General features: G+C 36.0%; 1 protein-coding gene across 1 annotated transcript in view; it reads right to left on the reverse strand.

Moving 5' to 3' along the window:
• LOC115067430 (oxidation resistance protein 1-like) overlaps positions 1-24,067 on the reverse strand; it is a 391,627-nt gene that overhangs the window by 280,572 nt on the left and 86,988 nt on the right. The window contains exon 2 of the mRNA XM_029555216.1: positions 20,812-20,972. Within this exon, the coding sequence (XP_029411076.1) occupies positions 20,812-20,834 (23 nt within the window). The 5' untranslated portion in view covers positions 20,835-20,972. The remainder of the gene's footprint in view (positions 1-20,811; positions 20,973-24,067) is intronic.

The raw sequence follows: 24,067 nt of genomic DNA on the forward strand, positions 1-24,067 counted from the left end.
TAAACGAGTCGCCTCTGATTCGGGAATGTACCATGCACAGTTTCTTCCTGCTAGGTTCTTTGGCCAAAAATTCTTTCATGTATGCCTTAGTATCTGCCTGCCCAATTTAACCCAACGGCTGGTTCTCCAATCCTATTCGTTGGCATCGCTCTGTCCTCTTACAAAGCATTGCAGTTCTGGGATAATGCCATCAAGGACTTCAGCTGTTTTCATGGTCATGGCATGGCACTGTCATTAAGGACAAGGACTTGGGCTCTTCATCTTTCTGGTGATGTCACCCCAGAGACATACAGTACCCTTTGTGTGCCCACTTCAATATCTGTGAAATGTGCAGTAATTTATAGTAAGTAGTCCTACTGCAGTGCATTGGAAGAACCTGGGATAACACTACACAAACACACACACACACACACACACACATCTTTAGTGAGAGCATTGTCTTCACAGATCCCAAATGTTCTTAGTGTTAACTAACACTTTTTAATTAAAACATTCTACTGAGGTATGCTTCTATTTATATTTTCTTCTTACAGACAGGCTTCGTTTCATTAGCCTCTTCTATAATGCTAGAATAAAGTTAGGAGTGCCACGCTCTCCACACAGGTTAACTACCACAGCTGGCAGAGGAAGTCTTCTTGCTTTTGTTCTAATGCCACACTTTTACTAATATCACCTGTTTAGCATCTGTAACTGCTCAGCACACTTCAGGTTTATACTTTAATTATAAATGAAATCTATTTTGCCTAGTCTCTTTATTTTATAGTTTTATGGATGATGAGGATATTATGCTAAGTATGTGGTTTAAGTGTTTAGACCCTTAGATACAAAGGATAAGCTAAATAAAAATAATTCTTTTAAAATATTTTATTATTGTATTTTATGTGTATGAGTGTATTGACTGCATGTCAATAAGTATAAGTGGACCCATGACCTGCAGTGCCTATGGAGGTCAGATGCCCTGGAACTGGAGTATGGATGGTTGTTAGCCACCATGTGGGTGCTGGAAACTGAACTTTGGTCCTTTGCAAGAGCAGCCAATGCTCTTAACTGTTGAACCATCTCTCCAATAAAGATAATTCTTGCACCAGGATATTGAAACCCCAATTACATATCTGTCTCTTCTCCAAACTGCTGGGCTGACTTTCAGTCTTGGTCACTAATTTATTTTTTGGCCCACAATGCACCATTAATAAATGCTAATCTTCTAGCCTTCATACAGAAAGTGATGGCTTGTCCTTTGGGATTTATCAAACGTATACAAGTTAATCCTAATAGATTTATCAGTATTGCATCAATTTCTTCATAATGCAGTACTTCAAATGGTGCAGTTGAAAAGGCACAAATCTGGCTGGTAAGCCATGATTCATCTTAATGTAATCTTGTAATTGCCTAGAGCATGGAACATGTGTCGTCAATTACACACTTCCAGATTAATACAGCATAACCTTGTTAAAGGTGCTGAAAACAAATCTATGTACACAGAAACAACTGATGTTACCTATGCAAAATGCATGCACATTTTACTAAAGAAATTTGAGCATACCTCCCTGCTATTACCTAATTATAATACTGATCAACAGTGCTATTTCCTCATTACACAAGCAATGGATGACAACTGCCTTCAGAATAATTTATTATTAACAGTGGGAAAGCATGATTTCTTTTAAAATAGGTACCTTAAAATGAAATGAACAACCTTTCAAGAAATATGGTTATCAATCTTGGTTTTCCTATATTCTTCAAATTTTAAGGGCATGATTAAGCTCTTCCTTCTGTGTAAGCCTGGTGTTTTTTTTCTCTCCCTAGATACCATAGATGCACACACAAACAAAAAAGCCAAGACTCTTAAAATCAGCTATCAGAGATTCAAAACATTTTCTTCCATGTACTCAGGTAAGTTATTTGTCCTGTGTTAGACTCAGTTTTCTCTCATATAAAGCAGTGATTGCCAAACTTCCAGGGTAAGCATAATATTTATGAGGGGTATATTACAGAGCAGCTAACACAGTACATAGTAAAGAAAGGACTCAGCTAGTCTCCCTTCACTCCCAAACAAAACCCTCAAAATGCAAATGAACTAAAACTACCACAGCCGTTCATAGTTCTAAAAAGGACAATTTAGAGGTACTAAATTACTATGACCATCTGGTCCAGCTGGGCTATGGGGAGTGGGACTACACTATTCATGATGGCTGACTTTGAGATGGAGGCCAGGCCAAGATCTTAGCAAGTGTAAGCATGGTGCTCAGGAAGCTGAAGGCTGGGACAGCCTACCTTGCAGCTCTGGATCAGAGTTATAGTAGTGTATGAAGGAATCCATGGACCAGAAGGAAAGATGACTGGGATTTCTGTCTGAAGGATTTATATGTGACTGACGAAATCAGCAATGAAAATGTGACATTATAGTATAAATAATAAAGTATATCACACTTTTCAAGAATCAGAAATTTGTAACTTCTTTTGAAGAATACTTTTATTGATTCCAGAATTTCATACAATATATTTTGATCATATTCAGACACTTATAACTTCTTTTTAAAAATTTTAAAACTTTTCATGTTTGAGTGTTATGCCTGCATGTGTGTAAGTGCACCAGTGTCATGCAATGCCTATAGAGGACAGAAGAGGGTGTGAGATCCCCTGGAATTGGAATTACGGATAGTTGTTAGCTACCATGTGGGTGCTGGGATCGAACCCAGGTCTTCTGCAAGAGCAGTCCGTGCTCTTAAAGGCTGAGCCATCTATCCAGTCCATAACTTCTTCTTCTTTTTTTTTTTTTTTTTTTTTTTTTTTTTTTTAAATCTTGGGGCAGGATTAGTAAACAAAGAGCAATTCAACTTCAAACTGACATAAAGATCCATAAACAAAGAAAGCCTAGGGAATCTTATTTTGATTGTTTGGTTTTTCAGTGAAGAAAGAGTATCCATGTGCCATTGTAGAATGACTGAAAACATATTAGGGAACTGAAATACTGAATTATAAGTTCTATTGAGTGATTTTTAAATTAAAGGCTTGACTCAAACTGCAGAATGCCATTTCAAAAGAAACGTCAATGATATAGAGCATTCGATAAAAAGGGAGACTTCTCGTGGATAAAATCTACTTTGATTTGATAGAAACTTCAGGAAAAAATATTATGAGAAAGACTTTACTCAAACCAACAGGCCCATGAGAGCAGTAAAGTTATAACATTTTGTTTTGTTTCATTTTGAGACAGGGTCTTCCTATAGTCCCAGCTGGCCTAGAACTCACTGGGTATATCAGGCTGGCCTCAGTCTCACAGAGAGGCACCAGTCTCTGCCTTCCCTGCTGGGACTAAAGGTGCACACCTCTACTCCTGGCAAGTTGCAACATTTTGGCCACACATCTAATGAAGGTTGAGGAATATCAAGAGGTAATGCTATACATACAGAGATGTACCTCTGAGTTTTCTATTTTATCCCTGGCTACCTGCTAAGATTCAGTTCTCATCTCTCCTTTATATTCAGTCTACTGTCCCCTCTTTCATGTCCCCTCTCTCATGTCCATTGCCTCATACACGCAGTCTAAATATCTCCTTATTCTCTTGATCTTGATTCCAACTCATACTAATCTTCTCTCCCATTCAACATTCCAAGTAAATGGAGGCCAAGCTACATAGTCTCATGTCCGCTCTTCTCATTGCGAGAAGAGGGCATTGTGCTTCTAGCCCTATCATTCCAGAGAAAGCAGTCTCCTAAGCCATCAGTAACAAGTTTCCTAACTTACACATTTAATAATTTTTATTTGGTTCTCATCCTCTTTGAATCATTATTGGCATTTTACTATCCACTCTTTCCTTTAAAACTTGCAATGACTTTTTTTCTAAAACAATTTCAGAAAAAGACAAATATGAAATAATATTTCTGATAAGTATCTGCATCTAGAATTTGAAAATAACTTTTTAAGTTCAATAATTATAGTATAAGACTGTCCTTCAACAGATATTCAATCTTCTTGAGTTCAGCTCTTTCTGCTTGCCTATCATTAATCAAAGCTTGGTTTGTTGACTCTCAGGCCCTTATAGGATGGGCAGGGAGAGTCACCTGACCCTCATCTGAGTAACCAGCCACACCTCCCAACCTGTGATGAGCAATTTGTCCATAATTTCACATGGTCTGGGGAAAGAGCTAGAGTATATAGGCTGGAGAAGACTAAGGGAGGGCCTCAACATTTACACTACAATGGGGAAGCCATCATCCATTCTTGGGTAAAGACTTTCCTGACCCATGTTAGGTATGGAGCATCCACACTTTTGTACAAACTTTCACCCATTGTTTGCTCTGTTAATAAGCTCAGTAAACTCACTGGTTTCCCAGAGCATATCTTGGTAGAACTGAACCTCGGTTTTTACTTGGGATGAAAAGAGGAGAGAGTAAACATCGTTTACATCACCCCCCCCCAAATTTTAGCAACAAAAATACAAACAATCTACCTTAAAATGGACAACTGAACAGCATTTCTTAGACTACCTTAAGATACTACTCAGGATAGACAAAAAATCATCCATCAATCCAAAAGCAAAATAAAAATTTTTAAATAGTGAAACAAGAGATAACAATGAAATAAATAAACTGAAACACAAATAGACTCCTGGTAAGAAAGTAAAATGATACAGCTATTTTGAAAAACAGTCTAAAAGTCACTTTAAAAACTAAATACAGAGTTACCATGAGAGCTAGCAATTCCAATGGCAAGTATATGCCTAAGATAAATAAAAACTATTTTCCAGAAACACTCACAGGCTTAAAGGAGTGTTATTCATTCTATCTAAAATGTGTAATCCACTGAAATGGCCACTCACTGACAAATGAGTAAATAAAATGATTTGTCTTTTCAATGGCATATTACTTTTGAAAAAAATGAAGTGTTCATACATACCACAATATGAATGAACCATAAAAATATGTGCTACGAGATAAGAACTAGGGGGAAAATATCATATAGTATATAGCATAATTTATGTGAAATATCCAAAATAGGCAAATTCAGAGACAGAGATTAGGTGAGCAGTTACCTAGGACTTTGTGGAAGGCAAGGGCAATGGAGTGGGGACAAAAATGGGGAAGGGTTATAGAGAAGAAAAGTTAGTAAAATTTTTTTTCTATTTTTACTATTCTAGTTACCCTTTAGATTGCTAAAGGGTAGGGAATTCCTTTGGGGGATAATGAAAATATTCTATGATTAATTTTGCTTATGGTTAAAATGTGAATATATGGAACACTATTAAATTTCACATTGTAAATGGGTGGGGTGCATAGCCTTTGAATTCTTTTCCAATAAAACTCTATATTTAAATTCTTATGTGAGGACTAGAATGGGCAGAAATGTCCTGCCTCATTACACATTCCTTTTAGTGATTTAAATACCAAGAAACTACCCTTTCGGTTTTTAACATGTTTACTGGAAAAGCTGGTCTAATGTTTCTATCAATTAGGTGCCAAAACTATCAGGGAAAAAAAGCAGGATGTCATTTGCCAGCAGTGTTCTCTTCCCGTCAAAAAATTTAAAAAGCAGCTGAAACAGTTAATATTATTGGAAAGATCTTCTACATATCAATTATACCCAAAGTCATTATTTTTGGCAGTCATGCTATAAATCTTGACTCAAGAGAGATAATTTTGTACCATCTGCTCTCAAACTTGAACATTCACCAGAATCTCCTGGAGCTCGACAGAATACAGATTTCTAGAACCCTTTCTCGGAATTCCTGATGTACAAGGATGAAACAGCTTCCAGGTAATGTTAGTTCTGCTAGCCCAAGGGACTGTTTTCTCAGGAACTGCTCAAGTTGTTTACTAATCTATTTAGTTTTCTTATGTTGTATTTATAGACAATGTGTTCTGATTGGCTCAAAAGCAATTGTAAGAAAAAGTCAAACCTGTCACATGATCTAGATGGTACATTAGAACATCCATAGTTAAGGAACTGCTTGATGAGAGTAAAACTATTGTTTAAGACAAAATAACTAGTGCACTGAGTCTGCCAACTCCTGCTTGAACAATACAGCAAGACTTAGGCCATCATAGAAGTAGAATTGGAAGGTCATGAAAAAGTGGGACATTGGTGAATTATATTGATACTAGAGAACTAGAATTGATCAATAAAGTATAGCCTCTGGATTGTGGAGGAGGAGGAGGACAATGAGGTGAGAATCCCTGAGGGCACTACTACTTCCTAATTGGCCTCCAATTCCTGAGTCACATTCTTCTCTGTGAAGCCCAGTGATATGCCAGTTCAGGGCCAAGTTGAGGTGCTAACCACTTTTTTCTATATTCATTAGATACATTAATAATTTATTCCATAAAGGGATTCTTAAACACCAAAAAGACCGTATGAGCTTCACTGTATGGGCATGAAGCTTGGCATTATTTACAGATATCTCCTTGAATAACCTGCCTTTACCTGAGACAGTCATGGGTAGTTTCCCTTTGAAGTCCAAATGACAACTTTATAAAAAGACGTCTATATGATTGAAGGATGGGTCAGCCTTAACAAGATGGTTCTTGATATAGATATGTCCTTTATTATGGGTATTTAGCTGAGAAATGAACAACCAGATTCTGTAATTGGCAAAAACAAAAGAAGAGTGAACAAGTCATATTACTGTTGTTGGACTATTCAAAGGAAATGACATGATTAGTTTGAAAAACCTTAAACAAAGAGGGGAAAAAGCAGAGAGAAGACAACTTTTGTTTAATGATTTCAAAACTAATCCAAATACTAGTACTAAAAAGGGAAAAGATTCTATAATCTAAGTTTGGAAACCCAGATCATTGTATTTCTCTCTCTTGAATATCTCCAGTTCAGATTAACCCATGCAACGTAGGTATTTGCTATTTTGCACATGAATTATGTCAGTAAGTTTTTAAGTACTAAAGTTAGGTAAACTATTATTTGAACTACTGTTTCCCAAGACTGTGTGACTATAATTCCCCTTCCCATCTACAAAATTAATGTCCTGTACAACACATTCTGGAAAATATTACCTTAGAAAACTGTAGATAACTTTTAAAAGTAGTAATTAGAGGGGTAGAAGCGGTGCTTTTATAGGAGTGAATGTGTGTTAATTAGAAAGCTCAAAAGCAGAAAGTTTAGCCCCATGGCTGAAAATTCAAAGGAAGGTTTTCAAAAAAAGCTTGAGTTACCCTTGTTAGCATTTCTGTTGATGGGATACATGGCTTGAGTAATTAGTTCAACTACATGAGTGGTTCCCATTGAACAGTGATTCAGGAAACCATAAATTTAGAAACTAGACTTGGAGACCAATCTGGGGTGCTAACCACTTTTCTCTATATTCATTAGACACAACATTAATAACTTATTCTATAAAGGGATAGTTAAACACCAAAAAGACAGAAAGGACATAACTTCAGAAAAAAAAGGGAAAATTCATAATGTCATCCTACTCATTTATTTTCTCATTTTGTAACAATGAGCTTTATCACTGACTTGTTCATTAGCCCAGACTTTGCATCTCAGAGCTGGAAAGAGCTCACTTCTAGAAAATGTACTATAATTGTCAGTAAATGCTTCATCAATGTTAGGCAATAATTTATGTACATAATAAATACATTTGTTTTATTTTCTTGAATATATCAAATGACCCCCAGCTCTAACTATAACTCTGGAAATATATCCACAAATGTCCTCAGTGACCAGTGTCAAAAGCCTGAAACAGTCGACTGAACAGCCTGACAGCCAAGTCACTCCACCTCCACCTGGGTTTGTTCTAATGCCAGGAATCTTCAACCTGTTCAAAGCATACATGCTCTATTCCAGTGCCTACCTGGGAATCAGGCTGAGGGTGCTGGTGGCTACCTCACCATTTGTAAATGCAGAACACATGTTGAACTTGTGTGCCAGTATTACATAGTTGATAAACCCATGTCTGTTACAGTGGTCTACTCTCTAGTGTATATTTCAGTGAGAAAGTGTATTAGTTACTTTTCTATTGCTGTGATAAAACACCATGACCAAGGTAACTTAGAAAAGAAAGGGTTAATTTGGCTTATGGTTCTAGAAGGATAAGAGTCCATCATGGTTGGACAGGGATGGCAGGAAGCAGCCAGAGCAGAAAGCTAAGTGCTCGCATCTTCAACAGGCACAGGAAACAGGGAAATGGGCAAGGATAAAGCACACCCCAAGTGACATGCTTCCTCCAGCAATGAGACATCTCCTAATCCCCCAAAATAGTGCAACCAATGGGGACCAAATAGTCAGAGACTTGGTGCCCATGGGAGACACTCCTCCTTCAAATTATCACCAAAGGGTTGTGTGTGTGTGAGTGTGTGTGTGTGTGTGTGTGTGTGTATTCACATATGTATTGGTAATAGCTATTGTTCAAAATAGTGGTCACTTCTCTAATGCATATTTTAAGTGAGAAGGTGTTTGTGTATGTGGGGGGGTGGATGTTGGTAATAGCTATTGCTCAGTGCTTGACTTCAATCAATAACATTTGTAACTTGCCAAATATAGTAAGCATGTATCATGTTTGTTTCATTCTCCGAATGTTTCAAGACTGGATTGGAAGGAGATTAAGAAACACACTCCCTTTAGAAAAATTCCTTCCTACTATTCATTTCATGAGTACCTATGAAGAATAAATGAAAAGAAGTTTTTAAAATGCAAGCAAGTTAACTTATGGATTTTTTCATTTTTATTTTGCATTAATTATTTTTATTTTACTTGTATGAGTATTTTACTTGTATGTATGTAAGTACACCCATCTGTGCAATGTCGATGGATGCCAGAAGAAGGTGTTGGGTCCCATGGAACTGGAGTTATGGACAGTTAGCTGCCATGTGGGTGCTGTGAACTGAACCTCAGTCCTCTGGAAGAGCAGTCAGTGCTCCTAACGGCTGAGCCATTTCTCTAGTCCCTAACTGATGCATTTTAAAACTTTATACATAGAGTCATCTTTAAAATCACTTTGAATATTTAGCTAGTTTTACATAAAACACTAAATCAAATATTATTGATTGGAAAAAGGTTTTTGAAACTCAATGACCCTGACTCTATGCAGGTTCTGTATCTGAGTAGAATTTTATGATACTACAAAAATCTCAGGGAAAATTTTCTAAATAAAAAAGCACTCAGAGAAATTGTTTCAATTGAATTTCAATTTCTTTTGTCACAGTCTTGAAAGTACTTTATATTAGTAATCTAAAATCAAAGAGGATTTAACCTAATCTAATTTTTAAAAATCTAACGCTGCAGTAGAACTACTTTTTGATTATAGTAGGTATCAACCAAACTAGAGGGCATAAAGCTAAAAACTACTGGAACAATAATATCCATCCCACATGAAGTATTTTAGTCAAAAAGGTGGTGGAGACCTCAGTCTCAGCTTTATTGTCCACAGAAGAAACATGAGGGCCATGTGCCTGGCCTTTAGGAAACCAGCTACTGGTAGAGATTATTTCATCTCTGTTGAGGCCACACAGCTGCCTCACTACTCAGCACTGAAGCTGCTAAGTGTATATTCTACCTAAAAGACTTAGATCAGAGGAAGTATTTTTGCATTTATTTATAATAGTTTCAAGTCATTAAACAAAATGTATGTGACCTCTGTTAAATGTGAAAGTCTGCATTTAATTTTCTAAATTCTGCTAAATTAACACATTCAAAGGCTAAAACCTAGTTCTGAAAAATAAATATTCGTTAGCACTTGGAGCTAGCAATAGAAAGTTAAACAGAATTGAGCTATTAATTAATTATTTAAAGTTTAAAAAACCATAAACATGACTATAAAGCAAGAGTAGGAAAGAAGCAGTTGTAACTTTCTGGACCAGCTTGCTAAACATTAAATGGAAGAGGTCCACAAAAGCGCTCTATTAAAAGTCCCTCCTGACATGGGCGGAGATGGACGTATGCCTAATAAAAGAGGACATCATGAGTAAGAAAGAATATAGGCTTATATGAACATTTTATCCAACTCTAGAAAATTAATCTGTGTTTGAGTTTTCTCAGTACATTGAATCTACCACCTCACAGGGCCAAAACAAAGAAAGGCCCATGAAAAATGTCTTCTACAAACAGGATCACACCCCAATGACACTGATAATTTGGTTTGTAACCAGTTGAGAATAATTCATAGTACACCGGAACTTCTAGACATTTTTTATTTTATTCTCTAAGTAAAACACACACACACACACACACACACACACACACACACAAGAAAGGGTGGAGATCAAGATTTTGTTTCCAACTTTTGTTTTGCTAAGTAATGGCATACATATCCTAACTTCTATTTCTAATAAGTTACAAATAAGCCATATTTATCATAAAATGTGTAGAATGTTTATGGTCTTAGAGTAAAGATGATTTTTACCACCCCCCAAATGGTACCTAGTACTTTTATACCAATATTCTGTCTATGACATATGTTAGCACCTAGCTGTATATTGCATTATATCTGAATTCACTTAACAACACCCATATTAAACAATCAGTATAGAGTAGATGATTCATTGTTTAAAGCACATTTGTACTTATATCTTGAAATCTGCCTTGGAGTTTATGGGGAAAGTAAGTTTAATGATAAACTTCAAATGTAAGTTGAAAAGCAAAACTACGATTTCAATTAATTTCTATACTTTACAAGAACATTTATCTACTTTAAAATCTTTAATGCAAGATAAACTATTTTTATATATCAAATATATTTCATATTCTGGCCCTAACTCAGCTGGGCACAGGTACATTGTTTAATGTTTTTAAATTGGCAATAAAATAAAACCCTTTTTTTCATTATTTTTCTCTCATTATTGTATCTCATTAATCATATTTTCTAAATCTTTATATTAAGAACATAATATAAATTATCCTCACAAAACTGTCAGTGTCAAAGAAGTCCTTTAGATTTGAAAATCATATGTTAAGGCTGCTCTCAACTCTCAACTGTTACCAACAGTGAATTTCCTTGGATCTATATTCTGTGCGACATATCACCAGGCCTAGTGAGTGACAGCAGCATGCCACAGTTGAGAATACTACACAGACAACTGTTGTCTCCACATGAATAGCTCCCTGCTACCTCTTCAAGCTCAGCACTGAGGACTGTTCCCTTAGCTGGATGCTTGCCACCTACTGTCTCCTGAGGATCCCTCAGACATACCAGGTACCTACAAGTGCCAGGGCCTTTGCAATTCATCATTTAATGTATATTTGTGTTTATATTGAAATTGGCCTTAGAGATTATGAGGAGAAGGACATTTAATCTTAATATTAACATGCAAGCTGAACAAAAATACCACTTTCCTCTAAAAGGTGTGTAGCTTTTCAACTTTCTACTTCATTGCCATCTCCTCTGAAAGATCTTTCCTTACCAAACCCAGCCTCCAGGGTCCACCGTGCTCTGCCGTTCACCCTGCTTAGTTATCCTCCTAACATATATCACTATCTGTTCTGATAGAGTATGTTTATAAATTCCTTTTGTCTTCAGTACTCACTAGGATGTAAGCTTGATGAGATTAGATATTTCTGTTTCATTCATCATTTTTAACCACAGCACTAAAAATTATACCCTAAAGCCATTTAGAAAGACATGATGAATGAATAAATGGATGAATGCACATATAAGAAAATATATCTAATTTACATTAAAATAATATAGTTCAGACTATATAGCATTAAACTATATCAGTTCATCTCTCAAATTGTACAAACATTATATTAAAATTCTGATTTATAGTGGGGCATGGTGGTGCATGCCTTTAATCACAGCATTTGGGAGACAGAGGTAGGTGGAACTTTGTGAGTTTGAAACCAGCCTGGTCTACATAGTGAGTTCTAGACCAGCTGAGGCTACAGGGTGGCCCTATCTCAGAAAAAAAAAAAAAATTTATTCATTCACAACCTAACTTTAAATTATCTCCAAGACTAATAACAATGAATTTAAAATACTATTAATTTATTTTTTATTTTATGTGTATGTGTATTGCCTGCACATATGTAAGTACACCCTTGTTGTGCAGCACCAGTGAGAACAGAATAGGGTGTTGTATCCCCTGGACCTGGAGTTACGGACAGTTGTTAGCCTCCCAGTTCTTCTGCAAGAGCAACCAGTGCTCTTAGCCACTGAGTCATTCCTCGAGCCTCAACAATGAACTTAAAAGTGGAGCATAAAACCAAATACAAATTAGTGGAGTGAACAGTTTTAGTGAATATCCAATATTTTTGGCATGTATTGGTTTTATTTCTTTTATTGACTAAGTTGGCATAGTTTTAATACGCAGTTGAAATCTTATCAATTAAAAAATAAACAGGAAATAAACAAAAATTCAATAAATGAAGATGTTGTAAGATGGAGCTTGAATACTAGGATAACCTAAGTCTTGATAATGTCATACAATGATGTAAAATTCGTTAAGCCTTGACATTCAAATTTATTTGATTATGCTGGAAACAACATACAATAGCTCAAATCACATAACTTTTGTGTGTGTGTGTCTTTTTGAGACAGGGTCTCCCTGTAGCCCCAGCTGTCCTGGAACTCACTATGTAGACCAGGCTGACCTCGAACTCACAAAGATCTGCCTGCCTCTGCCCCCAAGTGCTGGGATTAAAGGCGTGCGACACCACGCCCAGCTCACATGACTGAAAATATGTCATATATCTTGCTTAAGTCCAAAAAGATCTGTGATTAGCAACTTTTGCCTGTAGGATATGAATGGTCTGTGTTGATTTATGTTAAAACTTCTAAAGTATAAGGAAATAGTGGTGTTATTCGTCACTGTAGTTCTTTCACAAGAGAATAAAGTATGATTTCTCCAACAATAAAGAGAAAACCTATTTCAAAGCACATTTTTGCATGCTTTGACTTGGATGATATTCAAAAGGAACATGGTGCTTGAGACATATTACCAATCCCTGCAGTGCACTTGATTTGAGCATCTCTGTATTTTTCCCCATATCAGTTGTGAATTAGTGATGATTTAGTCAATTGCATATAGTGACTGTGACTGGAAAGTCTGGGAAGGAGGATTAGTCAAAGTTACAGGTGTAGGCATTGGCCACAAAAGAGGATGAACCTAGTTAGCTCCTTTGGGACTTGAATTTGCAGCTTCGGACACAGTGGTGTAAGAAAGTAAAGAAAGTAAATCTAAGAAGACTGCAACTTCGAAACACCTTTCTTCAATAGGATGTTTTTACCTCTTGTTAACTTTAGTATTAGAATTAAAGAGAATGCTGTTTCTCCTCAAGGCTCACCTTAGTGGAAGTATGCTTATCACATGTAAAAGGACCTGGGTTTGTTCCACAGCATCACAAAAATACTTCTTTTTATGAATTATTTGCATTTTTCGAAGAAAAATCATTTGCGTTAAATAGGAGAATGTATTCAAGAGGCTTCTTGTAAATGTTTAAGTTTTTGAAAGCTATTTCTAAAGGTACATAATTGAAAGCAAAAATAGTCAAGGCTCTAAAATATAATGTTTATATGCAACAACAATAATAATAATTGATGTAAAGCATTCATTTTAGTAACTGAAAGATTTTTATTTAAAAAGACATCAATAGGCATATTGAATTTTTACAGAATTTAAAAAATGACATTAATCCAAATTATCACACTTTACCTTAAGTGTTATGTAATTGGGAAGACATGTTTTCATTTCTCTTAATCTTTTGTTTTGTCTATTCTATTGTTCCTGCTTTTCTTCTTGTAGAACAGTCCCTCCTAGCCTATTTCCCCCTAAACTCAATGTACTCTTGTATTCTGCTTATATCTACCATCTACAAGGGTCCCACTATCACTGCTGTTACCCTACACACACAGGCTAATTTTAGGCTAAAAGCAAACTCTCTCCTCCCAAGGTTTTAATGATTCAACATACACTTACCATGCTGGGACATACCCATCGTGCCAACTAGGCTTTTGCTTTTCAATGGGAAATAATGGCTTTATATTTATGTAAAACCTTTCACTTTTTTTTCCCTTCTACTAGAAGACACCATTGGCAATTCTGATTTTATTCTTTACCAGAAATCTGGGGTTAAAAGTTATTCTTTAAATCTCCATTTAACTATATTTGGGTTCTGGTCCCTCCTCACAAATAGACAACTCCAATGTCAGCTTCCTCTGCCACTACAATGTAGGTGCATTAGGACAGTCTCTGAGGGCTGCAACATGTCATCATAAATAGGTAAAGTTGATAGAAACACTACACATAATGTGAAACACACATTATGTACAATATTTACATTATATAGATATAAATTCCTAATATAAATGTATGCATAATGCAAACTGTCATTCAAATTAGTTTTCAGGTTCTGTTGGAGTAAAACTGAATTATAAGTCTCTGTAAGAAAGACAATTCATTGCTTATAAATTTAGTCAATACATTAATAATCTAGCTAATTCAAATTTTATTATATTTTCAGACATTCATAACAAATTTCATTAACTTTTGATAAAATTCTCTTAGCCAACTGCAAATAAATATGCCTTAGACAATTATCATTCCATTGCACAATGTTTATATTAAAGCATTCATATAGGTGATAAAGCAAAACATACCAGATGGAGGTTCCGTACCTTCTGAGGTGGAAATATTTGATAAATTTCCCTCACTGCAGCATCATTTTAAATTTTAAATACTTCATTTATTATTTTTATTTTGCAGGTATGAGTGTTATTCTCGCATGGATGTAAGTGCACCCATGTTGTGCGATGCCTATGGAGATGAGAAGAGGATGTTTGATCTCCTAGAATTGGAATTACAGTTGTTAGCCACCATGTGGCAGCTGGGAACTGAACTTGGGACCTTTGCAAGAGCAGCAAGTGCTGTTAACCAAGGAGCCATCTCTTCAGCTCCGTAAACATTTGTTTTTTGGAAAAAGAAAATCAGGAGATAACTGGCAGTTCCACCTAGCTGGGTGAGATGAACAACACTATTGTCATATGTGTGAAAACATTTCCGCAACGATGTCATTTCACATCCACCAAATAAAGCAATAGGCACAGAAACTGTTCATTAAAACAGAGATGTCAAAATATCGTGTATGATTAGAGTCTTTTGCAAAAAAAAATGAGGAGATATGCAGAAAATAATATAGCAGTATTTTTAACAATTTTTTTTTGTGAATGGTGGGTTCAATCTTAATCTCTACTTTGTAATCTCTGGTGGTATTTGGCTCTGTGAAATTGGCATTCTTCTTTATATTTAGGAATAAACACAATAGCTGTTTTATATTTTTGAAAAGAAGCATTTCATTCCAAGTGGGTAAAACAAGTACTTATTTTGTTTTCAAACATCCTGGACATACATTTTTGGAGAACATAACACACTAAATCAACTGTTTGATTACTTACCAGCCCTCTGGCTAACATGAGCTCTATTAAGAGAAATCATTACTTGTACTCAACACAGTACCACTGTACTTAGCATAGGCCATGGTATATTATGGATACTCCATGGTTTTTCTATTTGGCTTCTTGGTTTGTATCCAGTGATTTCTTTCTCCTATATCTGGCTGTCTTTGAATTGCTACATCTCTGCCAGATGCCAGGCAAATGTTTATTTCAGTCAGAGTCTCACTATACAGCCCAGACTGACCTCAAACTTGCAATCTTCTTCTCTCAGCATCCTGAATGCAAGAATTCCAAGTGTGTACCACTACGTTTGAGGTAAAACTTAAAGACACATTGGAATAAATACTGAAGACTATGTAGGCAACACAGTACAAAATAATATTTGGCAAAATCAGTTAACCCTCTAATAGGATTGCCAAAAACTTATCAGTACAACTACAGTAACATTTAACTAATATAACTTAGGGTACTAAGGTACAGGGGGCCTGTGGGCATGAAAGGACTGGAAATACTAGTGGAGGGTCTCTAGGAAGTGGGGGACTGAATGGTTGTTTTATCTGAATTAGAGCAAGCTTCTCATACATTTATGTTGTGCTTCTTTTGTATCATGAGGAAACTCTGGTTTTAACATGTCTAAGTCCATACATGAAGCTGGTTTGGTGGTACATGTATGGAAGCCTCATATTTGGGAGATAAAAGCATGAGTATCACTAGTTCAAGGTAACCCTCAGCTACATAGGGAATTTTAGGTCAGCACTGGCTATATGAGACCATAAAAAATAACAAACATGGGACTGGAGAGATGGCTCAGTGGTTAAGAGCACTGACTGCTCTTGTAGCAGATCTGGGTCAATTTCAAGCACCCATTGCGGCTAATACCCATCTATAACTCCAGTTCCAGGGGATCTGATGACAGAACCTTCTTCTGACCTCTGTTGGAACTGCATGATACAGGTGCACTTACATGCATGCAAGCAACACACTCATACACATAAAAATAAAAATAATAAATAAAATATTAAAAAACCAAATATATATATATATATATAAATGTGTATGCATTGTGGTGTAGAGAGCTCATTCATAAACGTCAACGAATTTCTGATATTACTAACCTCATTACTTACCCCAAGAAATTAGGGGGCTCGTCACCTGTCTCCTCAACTCACATTGCTATTCCAAAGCTTAACAATAATGTTCCTTTAAAGAAAAGTTTCAGTTTGCATACAGAAAAATTCATAGAAACATTCTGTTCAGGCATGGGTAGGCTACACAAACGTAGCAAAGATATGGTTTTTATCCAGGAATTAGGTTTGGGAGTGACCTGGCTAATCTTCACTCCTCTGTCAAATTGACTCCTTAGTGGCTTTGCCATATTGGGAAAGTTACTTGGTTCTCTGTGCATCACAGTTCCAACTTATGAAAATGCAAGTAACATGCTATATCGCTAAGAAAGTGAGTTAATCATGGGAGTTAATATTTGGAAAGCGTCTCAAGAAGTAAAGGTGCCTGGTGCATAACAAAAGCAATGCAAATGTTCACTTTTGAAAAATGTTCATCTATTTTACATGATACAAAAATCAGATTTCAATTTGGTGTGGATATTATATGCAATGTTACAAACTATGAATAGTAGGGAATTGATGAGCTTTGGGAAAGAAGTCTGGTTAGTTCTCTGAAGCACACCTTGGCATTACAACATTTCCTTCTTTGGGCTAGAGATATGAAATTCCTTTTCACGTTTTATGTCATCTTATGTCCCCTGTTAATTAGAGTGTCTACCGAAAACAGTTCCTTGCCACACCATACCCTGCAGGCTGCCACCTGTATATCGATGTCGGCAAGTGACCCTGTACATCCTTTGGTTTTTTATCTCAAGTAGCATCAGCTCAATCATTGTCTCCCCCACACACACGTGTGTGTGTGTGTATGTGTGTGTGTGTGTGTGTGTATATATATATATATACCCACACACACGTGTGTGTGTGTGTGTGTGTGTGTGTGTATCTGAGACAAGTGTCATACATATAACTACTAGAGTAAGAATTGTTTTAATAAGTGAAGAAGAAATCTTCTTATACTGTGTATTTAAAACTAAGGTTATTGTTGGATATTTGTATAAATAAATGTAAGTATATTGACTTTTGTTTCTTAAATTCTTAGTTTACATGTAGAAATCAGAGAGACAACCTACACAGACACACACAGCAACACTCAATGTTTAATTGTTAAAATCAACAGATGAATAAGGTTGAATAATATATAAAGTTATTGCAGGCAAACAAAAATACCCATAAAATGAAGTGAGATTTTTTTTCTTACATTTATTGTGCGTGCGTGCATATGTGTGTATGTGCATGTTAATGCACACTTGCATGTGCTAGAGCATGCAAATACAGGTCAGAGAACAACTGGGGAGAGGCGGTTCTCTCCTATCCACCTACGTTACAGGGATCAAACCCAGGTCATTAGACTTTGCAGCAGGCTCCTTTACCTGCTGCGCCATCTTTCTAGCCCTGAAGTGAATTTGGATTGTAAACTCAACATTAAAATGAACGAGAAGGACAAACAGGGGGGGAGTTTGGCAGACGTACGACTCCAAAGAACCCTAAGAACGGATCAGATTGCTATTCACTTCTAGGCATGAAGAAGCTGCCCTGAGGGGCAGCTCCCACAGTGGTAGGAAGATCCTGTTAGATGAGAGCCCTCCTCTCCTGATTGCTTTGAATCTTCATTGGAAGTGCAGAAGGCTCATTGCTACAATTATAATTGCCAGCATGTTGCTGATTTAGTTTCCCATGCAGTTTTCCACAATAGTCAGAGAATCCCCTTGTCAGAACAAATACAGTGTCCAAGCACTCAAAGTTCCATGCCTTACATTACATAATAATCTGCCGATCCTACTTATTTTCCAGTATGAGGCCATATGTCCATATCTTCACTTCTGGATTTTAAAACAAAGCCAGATCTTGAACTACAATAATTTCATTAAAGTCATGTAATTTTCTGAAGAGATTCCACAGAAATTTGATACACTGCCATATATCCCTAATGAAATATTTATAAGACAATATTCTCAAAATATAAATTAGTAATTTTTAGGAAATATGGAAGAATTACAAAGGTTTATGTCAAGAGAGGCAGTAATAATAACCTAGGTAACATGCATCAGTGGCTTGATTAAATAACTTGTAATTATATTCTGTTCTTCATTACTAGCAAAGAGGCCACTCAGCCAAGAGGGAGGATGACACAGCCATATAGTAATGACATTGATAAAAACAAATGAAGAGATCTCTACATGGGAACCTAACACAAATACACTGAATGAAAACAGCCAAGCATCATTCCTACAACCTTTGAACCTGAGACACAAGGACATTTTTTTCCCATATTTCAGACATTTAGATTCTACAAGATACGTCCACAATATTAAATTTTCTTTTAGAATGATTATGGATTGTTTCATTAAATCACCTGTTCTGAATTATTCACTTATTTCCACTCCATCTGTTTACAGAACACTTCCAAATTGTGGGTGCTGTGATACCATCAGGCTGGAAGGACACACTCCTCGGCAAAGTTCATTGTGTTTTCAATGGCCATAAATGAAATCATCACATCACAGCAGCTGTTAACTGAAGCTCACAAGGACAGGCCCAATTTCAGCCCAGAGCTGACTCTGTGAACTGGGTCACACTCACCCTGCCTTTAGATCTGACGGTCACACCTACTTGAATTTCTTCATCCTCCTGCTCTTCCATCATCCAGGTTTTCTTACCCTTTTTCTCCTATTCTTCCTTTCCTCCTCTGCTTCCTTTCCCAGATCCTCTCCCTGACCCATCTCTTTCTTTGGTGTTCTGTTTGCATTATTTATTTATTTATTTATTTATTTATTTATTTATTTATTTATTTATTTATCTTGTGTTCCCATGTGTGCATATGCGTGTGTATACATGTGCCTATGGAGGATAGAAGTTGATGTCCAGTGTCTTCTTTGATTTCTCTTCACCTTATTTTTTGAGACAGGAACTCTCACTGAACCTGGAGCTCATTCACTCATCTAAGCTGGATGGCTAGCAAACCCCAGGGATCCTCCTAGTGTACCTCCAGCACTGAGATTGCAGACATGCCCCTTCATGTCCATCTTTTTTCATTTTTAAAAAGGGGTACTAGAAATCTGAACTTAGATCCTCATGCTCGCATGGCAAGCACTTCTCTGACTGAGTTAATTTCCTTTCTGAAAATTCATTTCTCATACGCATTTGCCAGGGCGTAATTCACTTAAATAAATGGGGTAGTACTGTCCAAGAATCTGAAAAGTTCAAAAGATTTGTAGAAATTTAAGAAACTATAAAGATAATTTTATACCAATAATAATATAAAAGGAAACTATATTGTGTAATGACAATTTACTATTTAAATATCTCATATATTTTATATGATATATTTTAAGCCTTTTCTTTCTTTTTGTTGTTGTTGTTTTCCAAGTTGTCCTCAGCACCCATGGCTAAGGATCCAAGGACACATTCCTTGTAGGGCATTAAGAATTAGGTCTTCAGGAACACTACTCTAAATTTAAACAAATAATTATACCCTTTCCCCTAAAGAAATTGCTTACTTATATAAAAGTGAATTCATGGCGCTAAAACAAAGGGGAAAACAAATCTTGAGTACATTGCTATTTATATTTCCATCAGAAAATGAAATTAGCTTTTAAGGAAATGAAAAAGATTACAAGATTTGCTCATAATTCTGTCAGTTCATATTAAGCATCATTTATTCATCTCTTTAATATTAAAAAACAATTCTAAATTTCAAAGACTTAAAATTCGGCCCTGGATAGTACTGTTCGTTATCACTATAGAAAAGTTGATAATTTACCAGCAAATTATCTTTCCACTATATTTAGTCACAAGCAGTATTAAACATGAACTGAAAATCAAAGATTATTTAGAATGGACCTATTTGGAGATAAGCATTCATAATGGAGTTTTCTCTGCCATGTTTGAGTCTATAGTTTAATTGAGATACATTTTTTGAAATATGAAGCCTAAAGGAAAGAGGTGCTGATGAGAAAATATCTATTCTATCTTCAAAGTTACACTTTCAGCTTGTTAGTCTTACATCAGGGAGTATATATCCACAGGAATGAGCAGTGATGAATAGAGAGGCTTCCTACGCCTAACCCCACCAGTGCATGTGGGAAAGAGAGTTATTAGATGCCACTGAGATTCATTGTGAGGCTTGAACCCTCTCCAGAATTCTCAGATATCACAAACTGAAAGTGTCAAATTTTTAATCCTAGATTTCTCCCCGTACTCTAACAGAGAAGTTAAAAAAAAAAAAAAAAATCTCTGAAAACCAGATTTGTAAAGTTCTCTGTCCAAGTTCTGATAGTAGAACTCTTACAAAATATTGCTTACTGTATGCATTTATTTGCATTTAAGATTAGAAAACAATTTACTCACCATGACAGATTAGAGACAGACATTGCAGCAGTTTCTGAAGGAGTCTTCTCTTGAGTTCAGAATAAGGAATTAGTAAATCCACTTGACAAGACCACTGGCAGTTTCTGTTCTGCTTGCCAAACGGTGCACAAACCACTTATTTGCTCGAGTTCTGGGAGGACCTATAAAGAAGAGGAAAATGGTGATGTCCTCAGATGTGGTCTTCTGACTTGTCATGGATTTCTTTCAGCCAAGCTGATAGTCATGCGATGGTAGAGACACACTAAAGGATAAGCTCTTTTCTTAAAAAAGATGTCACAAATCAGCAATAAAACTAAACCAACCACGTGATGAGCTGAATGCTTTCTTTAAAACATTACCATTGAAATCTACCTGATGACTTTATATCCCTACTCAGGTGCCAAAGATCCGAGTGTAACCGACTGTTAGAGACACATGTGCAAACATCTAAGTGTTAGTAGCATTAAAAATGAGTCTTAAAAAAGAGTCTTTCTGTAGGAAACAGCATATTTTAAAATGAAATGGAGATCTTTCTTAAAGGTTAAAAACTCATTCAATTTTATGTTTTACGGGGTCTATGTTGAGTTCAGTATTGTATAACTGTATTAATTCAACTGTGAACTTAAAATTTTACAGTCACTTTCAAAAGGGATCTATCCTTACTCTGGAAATTGTTATTGAATATGTTAAAGCCATGTGGTTATAAAATTTAAAAAAAGTTTAAAAAAACAAATGAAAAGTTATCAATGTATTCTTTTTCTGAAGAGGCAAATACAGAGAAAGAACAAAAAGTGGTTTTAAAGGCATCAAACATGTTCTCCCTAAGTCAGTTTTATGAATGACAAAGAAAATCAGAAGACAGATCTTGATTAATCCAGAGCAGATAAATAAAGAAATCAGAAATAAATAAAACAAACAAAAACAACATCAACAAACAAACAAAAGATCTTGCCCTGGGTTGCAACCATATTACTCATCTAAGATTAATAAGAATTCAGTCATTGCTGCAATATCTGTGTGAAGAAGAGTTAGTATTAAGCAGCCTGAGGTCAAAGAGTGGGGAAAGCTAGGTATATTAACATGACAAGTATCTACACACAATTTTTTGAGTGTCTACCATATGGTGTCTTATAATTGTGAAGTAAAATTTTCTCAGAGGAAAATTAATTCCATAATATTCTTACCAATTTTAGTAGTTCAAGTCATTCATCTTCTATTATTCAAATAATAAATATGTATTAGAAATATAATAGGTGCATTTATAATATTAGATGGTTAGCCTTGGAATGAAGAGGAATGACACTTAAATAAAACACTGATCATGACTTTAAAGAATATTTTATACAAAAAAGATCGTTACAGCAAAGTCAAGTAGATGTTCTCAGAAAGGCACATACAGAGAACATGGAGCACAGGAGAGTGTTCTAGGTCACTTACAAATATTTGGCAAGAATTGCTGAAGAAGATACCCCGAAATTACTCCTGTGAAGTTTAGCTACAAGTTTAAAATATCTGAAGTTAAGGTGTGCTTTAGAATGACAATTTGTCTTTTGCATAAAAATATAACTTGGAGCAAAGAACTCCAAAGTGGATACAGTAAATCTACAGACACTGAAGGCAAAGCAAGCCTTTCTCTCCTGTCTCAACATGTGCCTCCTCTTTCTAGCGCTAATTAGGGCTGCTCAGGGTCAGTGAATGTGTATACACTCTAGCCAGCAGAAAGGAAGAAAAGGGAAAGATACATCCTAAAATCTACATGCAACATTTGTACTTGCAATTTGTTGAGCTTAGTCACTTGGTCACTTTTATTCAAAGGATGTCTGGAAAATGCAGTTACTACTCTAGGTATTTGTACGCCACTATATAAACTAATACATCTGTCAATGGGGAAGAGTGAAGTGGATCCTTCAAGAAAACTAGCAATGTCTCCTCCTACATTTGAAACTCAGTGTCCTCAATGTTATGATTTTTGTGTCTACTATGAAAAGATGAGCATTCAGTGGAAAGGAGATGGAATCAGCTCACTGATGGCTTTTAACTTCATATGAATGATTTATAATTTTAAATATTGAACTCCAAGCGCCTAAGTCATCCATTGGTCAACAAAATATGTACAGTGCCTGACAATTCAAAATAAGTACTAAGGATTATGTGACAGTTCATCTTGAGTGTCAGTTTGATTGGATCAAGAAATGCCTAGGAGATCCATAAAGCCGATGTTATCCACGAGGTTATTTCCACAGACGACTAAGATCATAAGAGCTCTGTCCTAAACCATTGATAAAGTAAAAGACTTAATAGATGATTGAGATGGTATCTGTTGAAAGTGAGGAACTGGCTGAAGGAAGTAGGTCCCTTTGGGTGCTCCCTGGGAGGCTATACCTTGCTCCAGCTCCCTCCTGATACTGCTGCACTCTGCTTGCTTCCTAATTACAATGAGATTAGCAGCCTCTGCCACACTCTCCTGCCGTCATGATGTTCTGCCTCACCTAGGGTCCAGAATTAAAGAACCCAAGGAATATGTCCTAAAATTCTGAATGGTAAGCTAAAATGAATTCTCCCTTTAAGTATAATTTGGTCACAGCAATGTAAAACTAACAATGAATAATGCAATGATTAATAAAATATAGTATGCATAAAGCTCTCACTAACATAGAAGCCATTATATAAACTAAAAATAAAACATACAGAGAAAGTCTATGTTTTTCTCATGAGTCATTATGTAGGAATAGAGAAATGACCTTAATTCTAATGGATTCTAATTTTGATAGACACTGACTGCCAGAACATTTTTGCTCTTCCATCAGCATAAGCAGTTAATGACGTTCTACACCCTAATTGTCTGTGTGCATTCTAAAAGCGTTCAAGTGTATCCTGCATTTATTTACTGTTAACTCATACAGAAGTGCAATGCTAAGACCACTGAAACTTCAATTTATGCCCCAAATCCCAGTTCTCTTCAACCTTTCTTAACCTGCATTGCTTGATACTTATCAGATACTCAGTTACCAAGAAAAATATGCATGGAATATTTTTTTTAAGTTTTTACAAAAACTTTATTGAGAATTTCATACATGCATACAAGGTGCTTTGATCAAATCCATGTCCACTCCCTCCCCTCCAAAATTCCCCCCTCTGAAGAGGTAAGCCAAAAATCTTTTAAGGATTAGATAAGAGCTCCAAAATACTTTTGACATTTTTGGCCTTTGGAACAGAGTATGTTGCTAAGAGGCCCAAGGACATTTTGATTTTTAGC

The sequence above is a fragment of the Nannospalax galili genome, unplaced genomic scaffold, assembly GCF_000622305.1.
Source record: "Nannospalax galili isolate Female #2095 unplaced genomic scaffold, S.galili_v1.0 scaffold284, whole genome shotgun sequence".
Lineage (NCBI taxonomy): Eukaryota > Metazoa > Chordata > Mammalia > Rodentia > Spalacidae > Nannospalax > Nannospalax galili.